We start from the raw sequence: 15,341 nt of genomic DNA on the forward strand, positions 1-15,341 counted from the left end.
ACAATTAAATATTATTCAGCACAGAAAGAAATGAGGTACCAAACCGTGAAAAGACATGGGGGATCTTAAATGCATATTACCAAGTAAAAGAAGTCAACCTGAGAAGGTCATATACTATATAATTCCAACTGTATGACATTCTGGAAAAGACAAAACTATGGAGATAGTAAAAGGATCCGTGGTTGCCAGGGGTTAGGAGTGAAGGAGGGATGCATAGGTGGAGCACAGAGGATTTCTAAGGCAGTGAAACTATTCTGTATAATAAATGTAATGGTGGAAACATATCATTATACAATTGTCAAAACTCATAAAAAATACAACACCAGGAGTGAACGCTAATGTGAACTATGTACTTTGGGTGGTAATATGTCCCTCTGGGAGAATCTTGGTTTTACCGGAGAAAGAGAAAGTAACAGAAGGATGTTTGGAGAACAGGAAAAATGAGTAAGACACTGTCTTAGCACTTAAAGAAACTGAAGCCTAATGTTGTGCTCTGGGCTTACAGAGGAGACTGGTGGGGCAGGCAGGTTCATGACTAACGCTCACCCCAGCTCTCTAAACAGCCCCAAGAGGAGGTATAGAAACAAAGATGAAGGAGCCAGATTTCCTTTTCGAGGGAGAAGTGGGCTGGTTCTTAATGGACGAAGCAGCATTTGAGATGACACTTGAAGGAGACATAGAAGAGACAGCCACCACACAAGATGGGAACACTTAGAGCCTTCTCTTCTGTATCTCCAGTCCCCAGGACCTCTAAAATTTACTATGTGAAAGAATGGACAGGAATAGTAGCAAAGATAAAAACACCATCTGTGTCCTCCTACGGCTTTGGGTTCTGACTGTTAGAGCAGTCTGTGTTTAAATCCTCACACTTATTTTGCATCAAAATAGAGGAATCCTAGTGAATCAAGTACCACCTTTCATTTGTAAACTTGCATTTCGCCATTCCAGTTTTAAGTAATGTTTCCACATGAATGCTGAAAGTTTCTCAGGACTTTTTGTTAAGATGTAAAGCATTTATATTTGATTTAAGAAATACCTTTGCATATGTGATCTCTGCCCCTAAGCACTGGAAGACACTATAAATGAAAGCAAAGGATAAGTTATTGGTAACCCTCAGCCTAATATGTTTTCTCTCTCTTAATTTTCAAGTACATGTAAATTGGAAAGTACGGATTTTACTGCTCAGTAATGGAATCTGTGGGATTATTTTGGAGGAAAACAAGTGTTTACTTTCCAAAATGTGGTTGTGGAAGGCTGGTTTATGTTAAGATACCCTCTGGGATTCAGGTGGTGTCTTCCCTCCTACTTGTCATGTATCAGCATCAAAGCTTCCCTTATTTTAGATATTTACACATATTGCATGGATGTATGTGTGTTATAGATGTGGTTTGTAAAGTTAAAGTTCTTGATAATGCATAATTAAACTCCAGTGCAGAAAATAAACCATAAGTAAACAGACAGTTTCCTGTGAAAAGTGAGAGAACTCAATGCTGAGTGTGTAGTTCTTTAGAGATCGGAAGCCAGATCTCTCAGGGCAACACCACCCTTTTTGCACATTTCAGCAGACACTGGGTCCCTGGTTAAAGGGATAGAAAGACTTTATTCTCTGATTTTATTAACGATTGTTGGAAATAGTTTGATTATACGGAAGTTCAGCTTCACATGTTAACTTAAATTGTCTACAATACTTTAATTCCTGTAACTGCTGTCTCCCTCTACCCCAAACTGAATTGCCTTTGTAAAATATCAGACTGCTTGCTTGGGCAAATTAATCCCTTCGCCTCTGAGAGACAGAAATAGTTTTATGGCTTAAAATCTCGTGTGTGTGTGTGTGTGTGTGTGTGTGTGTGTGTTTGTGTGTGTGTGTTAAGCTGTTTTTCTCTCAACAGAAGCTTCATTTCTATTTCTGCAACAGGGAGAAAGAACACATTTTATTACTTAAAATTTCAGTTGATTGTTTTAATGACCAAGTATCTATTGTCCAATATCCCCCCCATGCTACATTCAAATCTGCACATTTCATGTGATATAGTATAATATAAGAAGCTACTTATCAGGCTATATAGTTTATGATTCTAGGATTTCTATGTTTCCTAAAGCAAGCAAAGTGCCAAATCCTCGTGAAAACAAGAAACACTGATATGCTTTTAATGAAAGCTTTTTTCCTTTCTAGAAATTCAAAGTGTCTACAGCGTCGAAATGGATTAACAATGCACAGCCAAAAAGTAGCATGACATTAGCAATGTACAGAGCCTGGGCATTTTTTTTCCACATCAAAACATCATAAAGTTGAATTTGTGCAACACATATTATATTCTCAACTCCTGCCTTACAATGAAGAAGCAGCTGTTGTCCAAGCACACAGTTCATATTGTGTGAGGATGAAGAAGTCTCTCGTGCATGTTTTTAGTACTTTCTCTGTCCCCAGCTAGTATCTGCTAGACAAGTCACAAAGGCCACCCAGAGGATAGCAACAGATTATCTCTTTGAAGGTTTTCCTCAGCTCTTGGCTCCGGAGTGCATAAATGAGAGGGTCGATGATGGAATTACACATGATCAGAATGAGATACAAGTTAAAGTGAGACATGAAGCACACACAGTATGGATTCTGGGGACAAGAGATGTAGAATATCAAGTGGAGGAAGAATGGGGCCCAGCAGACGACGAAGACCCCAATGAGTATGGTCAAGGTAATGGCACCCTTCATGTTGGCCCCTTGGCGGATGGTGCCGGTGCCCGGGAGGACAGCGATTCTCTTGATGTGCAGTCTGGCCATGAGGAACATGTGGACGTAGAGAGAAGCCATGAGGGCCAGCATGGTGAAGAACATGGTGATGAGGCAGATGATGACAGCAGTACTGTCCGAGTAAATGATGAACAAGATGCCTGACACCGTGCAAGCCGCCCAGATGCAACTGATGATGATCCCAACCCGCCTCACCGTCATGATGTTATGGTACTGGAGGGCATAAAAGATAGTAAAGTACCTGTCCACTGCAATTGAGAGCAGGCTGCAAATCGAGGCGAGCAAGGAGCTACAGATCACCGAATCAATGACATTATCAATATTCACCGTGAAACTCTGCGCGTCCGTATCCGTACTGTTCAACAGGGTGATGACGATGGTCTCTGACCCGTTGGAAACGCTCACCAGCATATCGGCCACAGCCAGGCTACAGATGAAAAAGTACATGGGTGAGTGCAGATTCTTGTTCTTGGCTATTGCCACGATCACCAGAATGTTCTCCAGCAAGCTTATGACCCCCAGAGTCACAAACACCTCCGGGGAGACGAAGAGTTGCTCATAGCATCCCCCGTCGGGGTAGCCTTTGCCAAGGGACTCAGTGGCGTTGCCGTGCTGTCCGTAGGTGCTGCGGTTCCAGAAGTGGAGAGAAGTGTGCATTCCGTGCTGAAGGGTGGAGTTCATCCTGCAACAAGTGGATGCAGACCCCCTCGGGACTGATTCGGCCTCTCGGGCCAGGGAGCCCCGGTGATGTTCTCCTCCTCTCTGTGCGTCCCAAAGTTCTGAGGATCCAGCTGGCCTGCCAGGTGTTGAGTACCTGCCCCGTGCTCCGAAAGGCTGGCAGTGGAGCTCTTACTGTCTTCCAGGTACAGCTCCGATCACCTTCACTGTAACATCTTTGATTTCTGAAATGCTCATTCTCAGTTCAAAGAGTCTGCTCTTTGCTTTTTCTTTTTCTTTTTCTTTTTTTCTTTTTTCTTTTCTTTCTTTTTTTTTTTTTTTTTTGTCCTCACTCCCACCTTAACTTTAGTCTAGGGCATTCAGTGAGGTCTCTTGCAAGTAATTCTCCGAGTTGCCGCCGAGCTACCAGAAGCTGAATCTGCGTGCACATGTTCGCATCAGCTGCCTCTCCGCGGTCTTAGTTCCCAACCTGAAGCATTGCTCTGAGTGTTAGTGGCTGCTGCTGATTTTATGGTGTGTGGAGGGGAAGAAAAAAATGTTCAGAGTGGCTCCTCCTCTGCTTCCTCCTGACCAATCCAAACGCACTGGAAGTCTGTGAGGCACGGCTGATATTCCAGATACAAATTGCAGGGCAACACGGATCCAGATGCAGAAGCTTGTGGAATTGGGGGAAGCAAGCAGGATGAGAGAGACTGGATTCTCCTTGTCAAGTTTTCAAGGAAAACAGCTTGGTTCCTGGAGACTGTTCCTTGATAACACAACAAGCCAGGCTCCCCCAGGTTTATTTCTGCTTCAAAGAGAGACACGTGTTTGTGTGTGTGTGTGTGTGTGTGTGTGTGTGTGTGTGTGTGTGCTCCCACGCAGGCATTTGTGTGCTTATGTTCCTGAAATAGACACGCTGCCTTTTTGGTCAGGATATTGAATTTGTTTACTCTCAATTTGTTTGAATTAAGAATCCAGGAAATAATGCTTCAATTTCCAATACCTGAAAGACAGGGAGAATATCTGATAATACAGGTACACTGTGCTCCGGATGGGAGAACTGATGTAGGTAGCTACAGTTTATCCAAGGATTCTAGACGGGGTTCATTTTTTTGTGTGTGTGCACTAATAGCCATTAATTCTCCACTGCAGAGTTTCTGTTATCATGGCTGGGAAAGTTTTATTCTCATTCATGATATTTAGAAGCCATATGGTGATAGTATAAACTATATTTACTCTGCTCTCAAAAGGAAAAAGATCAATACTTGGGCAAAACTCAGTCTTTAAGCTTTATTGAGATACAACTGATATAACAAAATATTATACATATTTAACATATACATTTTAATGGGTTTGGACATATGCTTACACTCATGATACTATCATCACAATCAAGGTCCTAAACATACTCACCATCTCCAAAATTTTCCTTGTGCTCTTGTGTGTGTGTGTTTTGTTTGTCTGGTTTTTTTGTTTATTTGTTTTGTGGTAAGAATACTTGATATCTATCCTCTTAGTGTATTTTAAAGTGTATGATACCATATTATTAACTATAGACACTATGTTGTATAGTAGATATCTAGAGCTTATTCTTCTCGCATAAGTGGAGCTTTATATCCATTGGACAACAATCCCTTGACAGTGGTCTTAACAATGATTTCTTGGATTTAACACCAAAATTCAGGCAACAATTCCCAAAATAGACGAGTGGGATTACAACAAACTAAAAAGCTTCTGGGCAGCAAAGGAAACAATCAGGAGAGTGAGAACATAAAGACTTCTAACTCTGGGAAATAAACTAGGGGTGGTGGAAGGGGAGGAGGGCGGGGGGTGGGGGTGAATGGGTGACGGGCACGGAGGGGGACACTTGACGGGATGAGCACTGGGTGTTATTCTGTATGTTGGTAAATTGAACACCAATAAAAATTAATTTATTAAAAAAAAAGTCAAAAAAAAGTAAAAAAAAAAGGAGAGTGAAAAGGCAACCTACAGAATGGAAGAAAATGTTTGCAAACTGTCTATCTGATAGAGGTTAATAATATTCAAAATTTGTAAGAATCTTTTAAAAGTGAATAGCAAAAAAAAACAAAAACAAAAACCCAACTATCCAACCAAACAAAACCAACTCTGTTTAAAAATGGACAAAAACAGGCTCACACCTATAAATCCAGAAAAACAAACTGATGGTTGCCAGAGGGAAGGGGGAAGGAGAGATGGGTAAAATGGGTGAAGGGACATGAGAGATAACAGGCTTTCAGTTATGGAATGAATAAGTCATGGGAATGAAAAGCACAACCTAGGGAATGCAGTCAATGATACCGTAATAGTGTCGTGTGGTGACATATGGTAGCTACACTTGTGAGCATAGCATAATGTACAGAGATGTTGAATCACTGTGTTGTATGTCTGAAATGAATATAACATTGTCAACTATACTCCAATGAATTTAAAATACAAAGTAAAAAAATAAAATAAAACAAAATAAAATAAAAATGGACAAAAGACTTGAATAGACATTTATCTAAAGAAGATATACAAATGGCTACCTGATACATGTAAAGGTGCTCAACAATTTAATTCCCAGGAAAATGCCGATCAAATCCACAATGAGGTATCAGCTCACACCTGTTAGGATGGATAACATAAAAAAACCCAAAAGATAAAAAGTGCTGGTGAGGATGTGAAGAAATAGGAACTTTTTTTTTATAGCAATCTACTTCCATAACTGGAAGTTTTGTAAGTTAAATGCACACATACCTTAGCAACTTCACTTCGCCTAGCCAAGACAAGTAAATACTAGTTATTAGAGTTTCTGAATGTTTTGTTTAAGCTAAGTTTGAAGGACTGTGGCAAAGTTACAAATTAATTAAGCTTCAGATTATAAAATCTTATGTGTCCTTTTCTTGCTATGATGATTGCTGGTTTTAGCTCTGTATGGCTTGTCGCTACAGATAATAGGGACAATAAGAAAGAATTATTCCAGGGTTCATTTGAAGTTCTCACTCATTTAGGTAAGGGCTTTATCTTCTTTCTGTTTTGCGATGCAGACAATGCTATGTATCATTCCTGAGCGCTGAGCTAAATCAGTATCTTCCACCCATCCCTGGAACTCAGGGGTCTTATGACTGATGCAATATGGGTAGAAGTGACGCACATTATGCTAGCTCCCCTATGATCCTACACACTTTTTTCTTTCATTGGTAGATAGCTGCAGAATGTCTGTGGAGTCTCATGTTGTAGATGACAGTACTACATCATGGAAGGAGCCTAGGTTTCTGAAGAACTGCACAGAGCAGAGCTCAAGTCTCCAAATCCCCCCTCACCCACCAACTACAGGGAACTGTGATTTGAGCAAGCAATAAATATCACCATTGTTAAGCTGCTGAAATATTGGTCTTATCTATTACGACAGCTAGCATTAATTACCTTGACTTTAAAACTTTTGTTATTGCCATTATTTATAAGGAATGAACCCAAATTACATGGAAATAAATCCTTTCTTTCTTTTATTTTGGATTTATGTGACGAGTGACTTACCCAATAAGTAGGCAACAGGGAAGAAACCTATTGAATTGTTTTAAGCATCAGATAGTCAACTCTATATAACCATCCTGAGTCAGCTCTTGATTTTGTGCTACTTACATCGGTGCATCGTTGTTTCATTTGTTTTGGCTTAAAATTCAGAGTATCTTTGATTTGTCCATCTTTCTCAAAAACCCCTAAGTGCAATCACTTGTAAAATATCTTCCATTCTACGAGCGTGTCTGACTCTTCCTTTTCTCTTTACCAAACTCACCTTTCACTGTTTGGTCTCACAGAAACCTGATTGTAGTCAAACTCCTATTCTAGGTGACATTCACACTAGGAATTTCCCATGAGTTTACTCTATCCCACTGCATAGAATGTTCTTCCCCTGTATTTGTAAGTGGATAATCATTCTTCCTTTGTAAAACTGATTTATATGTATTGTGTAATTTTTTTTTAAATTTACTTATGATAGTCACAGAGAGAGGGAGAGAGGCAGACACAGGCAGAGGGAGAAGCAGGCTCCATGCACCGGGAGCCCGACGTGGGACTCGATCCCGGGTCTCCAGGATCGCGCCCTGGGCCAAAGGCAGGCACCAAACCGCTACGCCACCCAGGGATCCCTATGTATTGTGTAATTTATATAGAATCACCTAATGGCTAAAATTAGTGATAAAAAACAAAACCCACTTTCTTTTAGCTTTTTTAAAAAAGATTTTCTTATTTATTTGAGACAGAGAGTTAGCAGGGAGAGGGGTAAAGGGGGTGGGAGATGCAGAGAGAATCTGAAGCAGACTCCATGCTGTGCTCGGACCCTGATGCAGGGCTCCATCTCATGACCTCGAGATTACTCCCTGAGCTGAAACCAAGATTTGGACATTTAACTGACTGAGCCACCCAGGAGCCCCTCTTTTACCTTTTTACAAAAAAAAAAGTTTATTTAGAGACCATAATCACACTGAAATCTCAGAAAACTCTGTACATTTAATATCTCAAATTTAATTATTTGGTGCAGATTTATAAAACCTCGATTGTTTGGTTAATCATGCTGAAAGATGGCATTTTGTCACCTTCAAGGGGGCATTTTAATTGCCTGCCATAGTTTAGTTCTTCTCTAGGAGCCAGAAGAAATACAATCAGCAATGTAAGACGCATTAATGGTGTTTTTGAAAATTTATTGCAGAGTTCTTTTTTTAATACACACAAAATGGAGTTAGATCATAATAAATTTCTCTTATGAGCTAAATCCTTGTTTTATATTTAATTAGAATAAATATGAAACACTGCTAAAGAGAAGTATTTATCAAATTGTGCTAGATGGAATACCATTTTTAGGAGAAGTTAATGTTTTTTTTTTTTTTCTGCTGCAACATTAAAGGGGAGATTTTAAGGTCAGGTAATTTTGGAAAAATGTTGCTAACTCACTGCCTTGAGGTTTCAGAGTTTACATTAGCACATAATGTTTACGAAATTTCTTACTAGCAAAAAATTCAATACAGCTTAATCCACTTATTTTCTGAACTCATTTGAACATAGAAACTACCTTCTCCCATTTGTATTTTTCAGGGACCTATTATACTCAATTCAGCTATCATGCTCATTTTGAAAAGGCGTATTTGCTCCAAACTCAATTGATGTATCAAGGAACATTTTGGGCACAACACAAATTTTGAGTTTGTTTTTGCACAGTTTATACAGTGGAGACAATAGGTGAGTGTGGCAAGCTGTACCTAGATGAACCAAGACACACAAGGGACACAGAACACACACACTCTAACATTTACCACTGCCTCAGCTCACTGCATATGTGATGAAGCACAACGCTCCTCATGTGGTGTTATAGTTTCTTGTGAGATTTCCAATAATTTGTCTACCACTTTGTAATAACTCATGAGCTGTAACCCTTTTTGTTTTTTTTAATTTATTTTTTATTGGTGTTCAATTTGCCAACATATAGAATAACACCCAGTGCTCATCGCATCAAGTGCCCCCCTCAGTGCCTGTCACCCAGTCACCCCACCACCCACGCACCTCCCTTTCTACCATCCCTTGTTCATTTCCCAGAGTTAGGAGTCTCTCATGTTCTGTCTCCCTTTCTGATATTTCCCACTCATTTTTCTCCTTTCCCCTTTATTCCCTTTCACTATTTTTTATATTCCCCAAATGAATGAGACCATATAATGCTTGTCCTTCTCCGATTGACTTACTTCACTCAGCATAATACCCTCCAGTTCCATCCACGTTGAAGCAAATGGTGGGTATTTGTCATTTCTAATGGCTGAGGAATATTCCATTGTATACATAAACCACAGCCTCTTTATCCATTCATCTTTCGATGGACACCGAGGCTCCTTCCACAGTGTAGCTATTGTGGACATTGCTGCTAGAGACATCGGGGTGCAGGTGTCCCGGCGGCTGTAACCCTTTTGAAACTCACTTCCTCAAAGGAATGGCCGGTCTTTTTCTAGGTAAAGCTCCATATTTCTTGTAGGCTTTGTGTTTTTAACATGTGTAAAACTGCTTTGCTCTTTTTATTAGGTTCCTCTCTTTCTTTTATCTAATGTATATCTGATGAAGTTTATGAGTACTGTGTATCTAACCCCATTTTCCCCCATAAACCCTAGTTGTTTTATATGATTTGCATGACACTCTAAGTTTTAGAATACATACGTCACATTACAGCAGAGCTAAATGTAATGTGAATTCTGAGCACTGGGTGATGTAGGGAATTGTTGAATCACTCTATTGTACACCAGAAACTAATATTACACTGTATGTTAACTAACTGGAATTTAAATAAAGATTTAAAAAAGTAAATGTGCCTGGGTGGCTCAGTAAGTTAAACATCTGCCTTTGGCTCAGGTCATGATCTCAGGGTCGTGGGATCAAGCCCCGAGTCGGGCTCCCTGCTCAGCAGGGAGTCTGCTTCTCCCTCTGCAGCTCCCCCTGCTTGTGTGTTCTCTCTCTCTCTCTCAAATAAATAAATAAATAAATAAATAAATAAATAAATAAAATCTTTAAATAAAATAAATAAAAGTGGTTGTTACCATAGTACCATGAAATAGAATCCTTACTTATAACAACATAACTCTATGTCTGTTGGCTGATGTGTGTCTTCCAGATTATGTAACTGCTGTCTCTACATATAATGTCTTAGCAGAATCAATATACAACTTGTATGCCATATATATATATATATATATATATATATATATACACACACACACACACATACATATAGATAGATGTTATTTTAGGGAATATAGTGTGCAAGATTAACTGACTACTTAATGTGAACATTTTATTGCCTGTTAGAAAATAAAAAAATAATCTTTCTTTTTTTAGATTATAATGTTTTATAGAGTTTAAGAGTTCTATAAATATTAAATGAATTGAAACATTTTTTTGAAATCTGTGTTCATTATTATTTAATATTATTATAATTTAAATATTTATTTCTTTATTTCAGATAGAGTGGTGGGGAGGGCAGAGAGAGAGAATTACAGGTAGATTCCTCACTGAGCACAAAGCCTGTTGCGGGACTCAATCTCACAACCCTGAGATCACAACCTGAGCTGAAACCACGAGTCAGATGCTTAACTGACTGCACCTTCAGGTGCCACTGTTTATTATTATTTTTAATAGAAAGCAAGTTTGGTTTTTTAGTGTGTCAATTTAAATATATCACAGTTTTTAAAACTTTCAAAATTAATACTAAGATAATAACTTTCATTAAAATACTTTTACTCCTAATAGAATATTATTACAATGTTATTCTTTATACAATTGATATTATGAAACATAAAGTTGTCTCAAAATATTATAAATTTTTCTTTTAAAAACATCACTCTCATTTGACTTATAGCACTAGCCGCTGTATGACTTTGCTGCCTTTATCATAAACATTTTTCTATTTTGCTTAATTTTTCTTCCTTCTAGCAATCAGTATTTTACTGAGCACCTACTACATTCCATGTATCAAAGCAAATAAGACATTTGATCTGCCATCCAGGGACTTTGGTGTAGATATCACCTAAGTGGGTAGACTTAATTGTAAGCTAGTAATTCCTACATATTGTGACCAGTGATATAGTAATAGTAATTAATATACATAATCTGTGCTTGTGTTGGTCTTGTTCATTGGAAGTGTTTTATTGAGATGAGAATTGGAGAAACAATTTAGCTGAGTGAGAAGCAGAGGGGGCTAGAATTCTAGGAAGATGGAATAACTTCTGCAAAATCAGGTTGTGAGAAATAATATTGCAAATTTGGGAAATGGCAAATACTTTGGCATGGCTGGAGCACACAAAGGCAAGGCACAGAAATGAGTCTGGAGATGTTAGCAAGGGGTCATCTGAGGCTTTGCATGTCATGCCTGGGGATTCGGGACTTTACTTCCTCAGCCTCTGTGACAATACTGAAAAACCTTGAGCGAACCCCACATTGCCTTCAGGACAAAGAGCTTCAAGACTGAAGGAATAACATAAAATTTGGAAATAGCGCAGAGTGGAATTATGAAGTGTAAAGGTGGGGAATTAAGATAATATTGGATGACTACCGGGATGCTATTAGAGAAGCTTGCCAAGGAAGAGTTGGTGAGTATTGCAGCAAGCCAGTAGCAGCTTTGCTACAGATAAGACTAATAATCAGTCACGAATGGAATGAGGAAAAGCAAGAAATCTTTAATGCCCTCCATTTTTTTCACTCCAGTGAACAAGTGGGTGTGGGTGCCATTAATCTGGTTGATACATAGATTGGCTCTTTGCCCTTCCATTTGAACCTCCTTCAATTTGAAGTTCAGAAATCTAAAATCTATATTGTCCAGTCCCCTTGCTGTCTGCATTCTGTCTGTGAATTAGGTTTACCCAAGTACATATATTCGTAAGTGTTCTGGAAAACATAGGTGAGACAGAAGTCACCTTCCTGGAGCCCTGGTAGGATCTGATAGGGGTAAATTCTGGTATCAGGTGGCTCCACCTTCACGTGGCAGGTTACCCCCTTTGTGAGTCAAGAGTAGCAGGGGCAGCAGCTATCTCCTGATCTATGGATTGCAGCTTGAGTGGCATGAAAGGGGAATGAAGTAAAATAGTGGAAGCTCCATTCCAAAATTTTTGCGAGCACCTTTTTCCTGTATTAAGCCCTCCTCTAGTTGATATACCGAGAGTACATCTGCTTTCTGCACTGAATTATGATTGTTATACCTTATTAAGGAATATTGAAAAAGAAATCCTCTTCTGAGACAAGATACATTTACTTGTTAAAATTTTGATTTTGAAATGCTTTCGAGACATCTAAATGGAGATACCCACTTAGCAAAGATGAGTGTGGAGCCCAGAAGGACAATTTAGTAGAGAGACACATGTTTTGGCTGCAGTAGATACAGGCTGTACTGGAAGCTGTCGGCTTCTACTAGGAAAGGGGAAGGAGAGAACCATGAACAGTCACAGGGAAGGCATGTACTTACGAGGCAAATGCATGCAAGGTGGGGAAAGGGACCGTGTAGGTCTGGGTCATCTGGGGAGATGATACCAAGTTTGGATTAAGGGTGTTGATTTTACTGAGCAAATAACTGAGAGAATAAAATGGGAAGGGAGCCAGATAAAGCTGTCAAATAACAATGCAAGCCTGACCTTGAGTGAGGACAGAGGGCTGGGTGGAAGCATCAGAGACCTGCCATGAAGCCTGAGGGAAGGTTGGCAAGACCTCCTGGGGACCCCTCACACTACAGCTGCTCTTCTGAAGCATCCCATGCCTCCCAGCAGTGGGCCTGACTTAGTGTTCCTGCTGAGCACAGTTATTGGCAGGAAGTGGCCTGCAGGAAGCGTGATCTTGGAGCAAATGTGGGGATGGATGTCAGATGCCAATTGCTGGGGGCCGTGGTCAGTTAAGCTCCTCCTAGTTGGAGGTCTGCAAGGTACGTTCGTGGCTGCCACCTGTAGAGTAGTCAAAGTGGCTAAGGAGGACCAGGAGAGAGTCACTAGACTATCAGAGAATAATGGGTGTAAGGGAGAGAAAGTGGCCATGAGTGAAAATCCAGTAGAGCCATCCAGTGAGATCAGAATTTCTTCCCCACGCTGGCCTTTTGTCCCCCTGAATTAGTGTGGTTCTTTTTAGAGTCTGTTTTGTTCCTATATTTTTACTGATCAAAAAATTTGACATAAAAACATAAACATATAATTTCTATCAGCTCAGTAAATTATCAGTAATTCTGATACTTCTTTACAATAACATAGTGCTAATTAGGTCAATCATAATAACTATGTTTGTGTGTATGTGTAAACATTTTTAAATGTATGTGTCAATTTCCTCTCTGTAAGTTGTAATAATAATTTCAAAGGTTACTGTGAGAAATAGTGAGTTAACATATATGCCTAGTGTCTTACTCAGAGTAAATGCTATTCATGCATTAGTTCTATTTATTTTACATTTTTCCAACTTATGATTTTTATGGTTCTATAGTGTACTTGGTTCTATTGTATACTCTGTAGAATATACTATTTTTGCACATTGATCATGATTTCAGTTAGTAAAGACACTTTTTTTTTTTTTAGTCAGAGAAAGGGGAGAGAGGAGGAGGGAGAGGGAGAGAGAGAATCTCAAGAAAACTCCCTGCTGAGTGTGGAGCTCAACTCTGGGCTCAGTCTCACAATCCTGCGATCATGACCTGAGCAGAAATCAAGAGTTGGTGGCCCAACTGACTGAGCCACCCACGTGCTTCTAGAGACACCTTTCGTTACAAAATTTGATTTCTTATTTGTGTGGGTACTGAGAACCATGCCTCTTTGTGTGCAAATACTCCATGATATTTCATGTGTCATTCAACTTCTATTTTTGGCACAGCAGTAGTTGAGCGGTATCGTTTAATGGTTTCATGCTCAATAACAAGTAGGTTACAGTTAATCACCCAAGTGGGCTCATTTGCCTACGTATAAACGGAGACCTGGAGGTTTGGTGCATGGTAGGAATCAAATTCATAGATGAATCTTCCTTAACAAGAAATCTGATGTGGTCTCTATCGATGTATCATTGTGGAAAATTTCATTCTTGCTCTTCAGTGGATTTTCCTTAAATGGGGCGGGGGCAGGGAGGAGACTAGGAGGTTACTTAAAATCTTTTCTCGCTTTGCTGGGGCAATACAGTATGCCTTACTTTGTTAAGCCTTAAGTAATAAATATTCTAAGAACCTAATATTTATTTAGAGTTATAGTTTTCTATGTGTCGTGGATAGAGTCAGAAAACTTCGTATAAATTTCATCTGATTAAATTTTAATTGCTTCTGAATTGATTCTGAATTTTAAATGCTTTTAAATTGAAAGATGCTTCTACCTTTCCCTGCTCCAACTTTTCTGTTAATAAATAATCTGTTCAGATATTATATGTCAAGTTCTCAACTTAAAAAAAACTATAGCAAACAGATTTGTAATAAAAGTTGGCATTCCTCCATTTCTGATTTTGTAAATTTGAATTTTCTTGTATAGCATGCCTGTGAAGGTGTTTTTGCTATTTTTTCTGCTTTTGATTACATCCGCTAAAATAGAAGTGATAGTTTTGTAGAATAGTACATACCAGAATCAGCTTTTCCAGTGACTTGCAAAATAAAATATTGCAAAAACAACCAGGTTCATTGTACCTTAATGTACCTTATGTTAAATGGAAGACAAGCAACAATGTCACTCAAGTCAAGTGATGTTATAAGAAAATGTCCAGAAATGCCCATAAAATATTTTGTAATGTCAAATTCTGTAAGTGGCGAGTTTTGTACATTTCCTGTACATGTGAGAGATATTAGACCCCCCCGAGATGTCCTGCAACACCTAACAAACACATCTTGAAATTTCTTTCATCAGTTATGTTTATTCAAGCTGCTTTGGCTTTTGGCTAGGAAGTCTTCATTAAAATTTCATAAGTAACTTCAAGGATATATAGAGTCTCTTCTTTGAGCTCAATATGTGTCTGTACTTCTTTCTAGATTCAGGCGGTAGTACTGCCGGTGCACCCCTTAAGTTAGATTTTTGCCTGGATGGAAGGAAAAAAAAATAGTGATGGAGTTTGATTTTGTAGTGAGGATACAAGATGTCAAAAATGGCCATTTCCTGTGTTCTGTGTGTAAGGCAACTTAAAAACAACATTGGCTGCTTATTGCCACCCACATTTTTTCAGGCAGGTGTTTGGTAGCAAGGGGGAAAGAATTTTACCCAACTTACTTCAAATGAGGGGGTTTAATTGTGAGACTGTATTAAGGACTGAATTGCTGTTCTCAGGACCATTACCTCTTCAATCTGTTCTGAGGCCCACATAGCTTTCTTTCTCTGTGTTCCCCTTTCTCATCTCTCTTTCTCCATCTGGATTTCTAACTCTGCACTTCTACCTTCTGTATAACCTAACTTCAGTCTGCTTCAGACCTCGTACA

The 15,341-nt window shown here is 39.1% G+C and overlaps 1 protein-coding gene across 1 annotated transcript; it reads right to left on the reverse strand.

The window, feature by feature from the left end:
• Positions 1–2,428: 2,428 nt before the first annotated feature.
• LOC129495612 (melanocortin receptor 4) lies at positions 2,429–3,427 on the reverse strand. Its single transcript, XM_055303285.1, has one exon. The coding sequence runs from the start codon at positions 3,425–3,427 to the stop codon at positions 2,429–2,431; it is 999 nt and encodes a 332-aa protein (XP_055159260.1).
• Between the last annotated feature and the right edge of the window lie 11,914 nt (positions 3,428–15,341).

This window comes from Nyctereutes procyonoides, unplaced genomic scaffold (assembly GCF_905146905.1).
Source record: "Nyctereutes procyonoides isolate TBG_1078 unplaced genomic scaffold, NYPRO_anot_genome, whole genome shotgun sequence".
Lineage (NCBI taxonomy): Eukaryota > Metazoa > Chordata > Mammalia > Carnivora > Canidae > Nyctereutes > Nyctereutes procyonoides.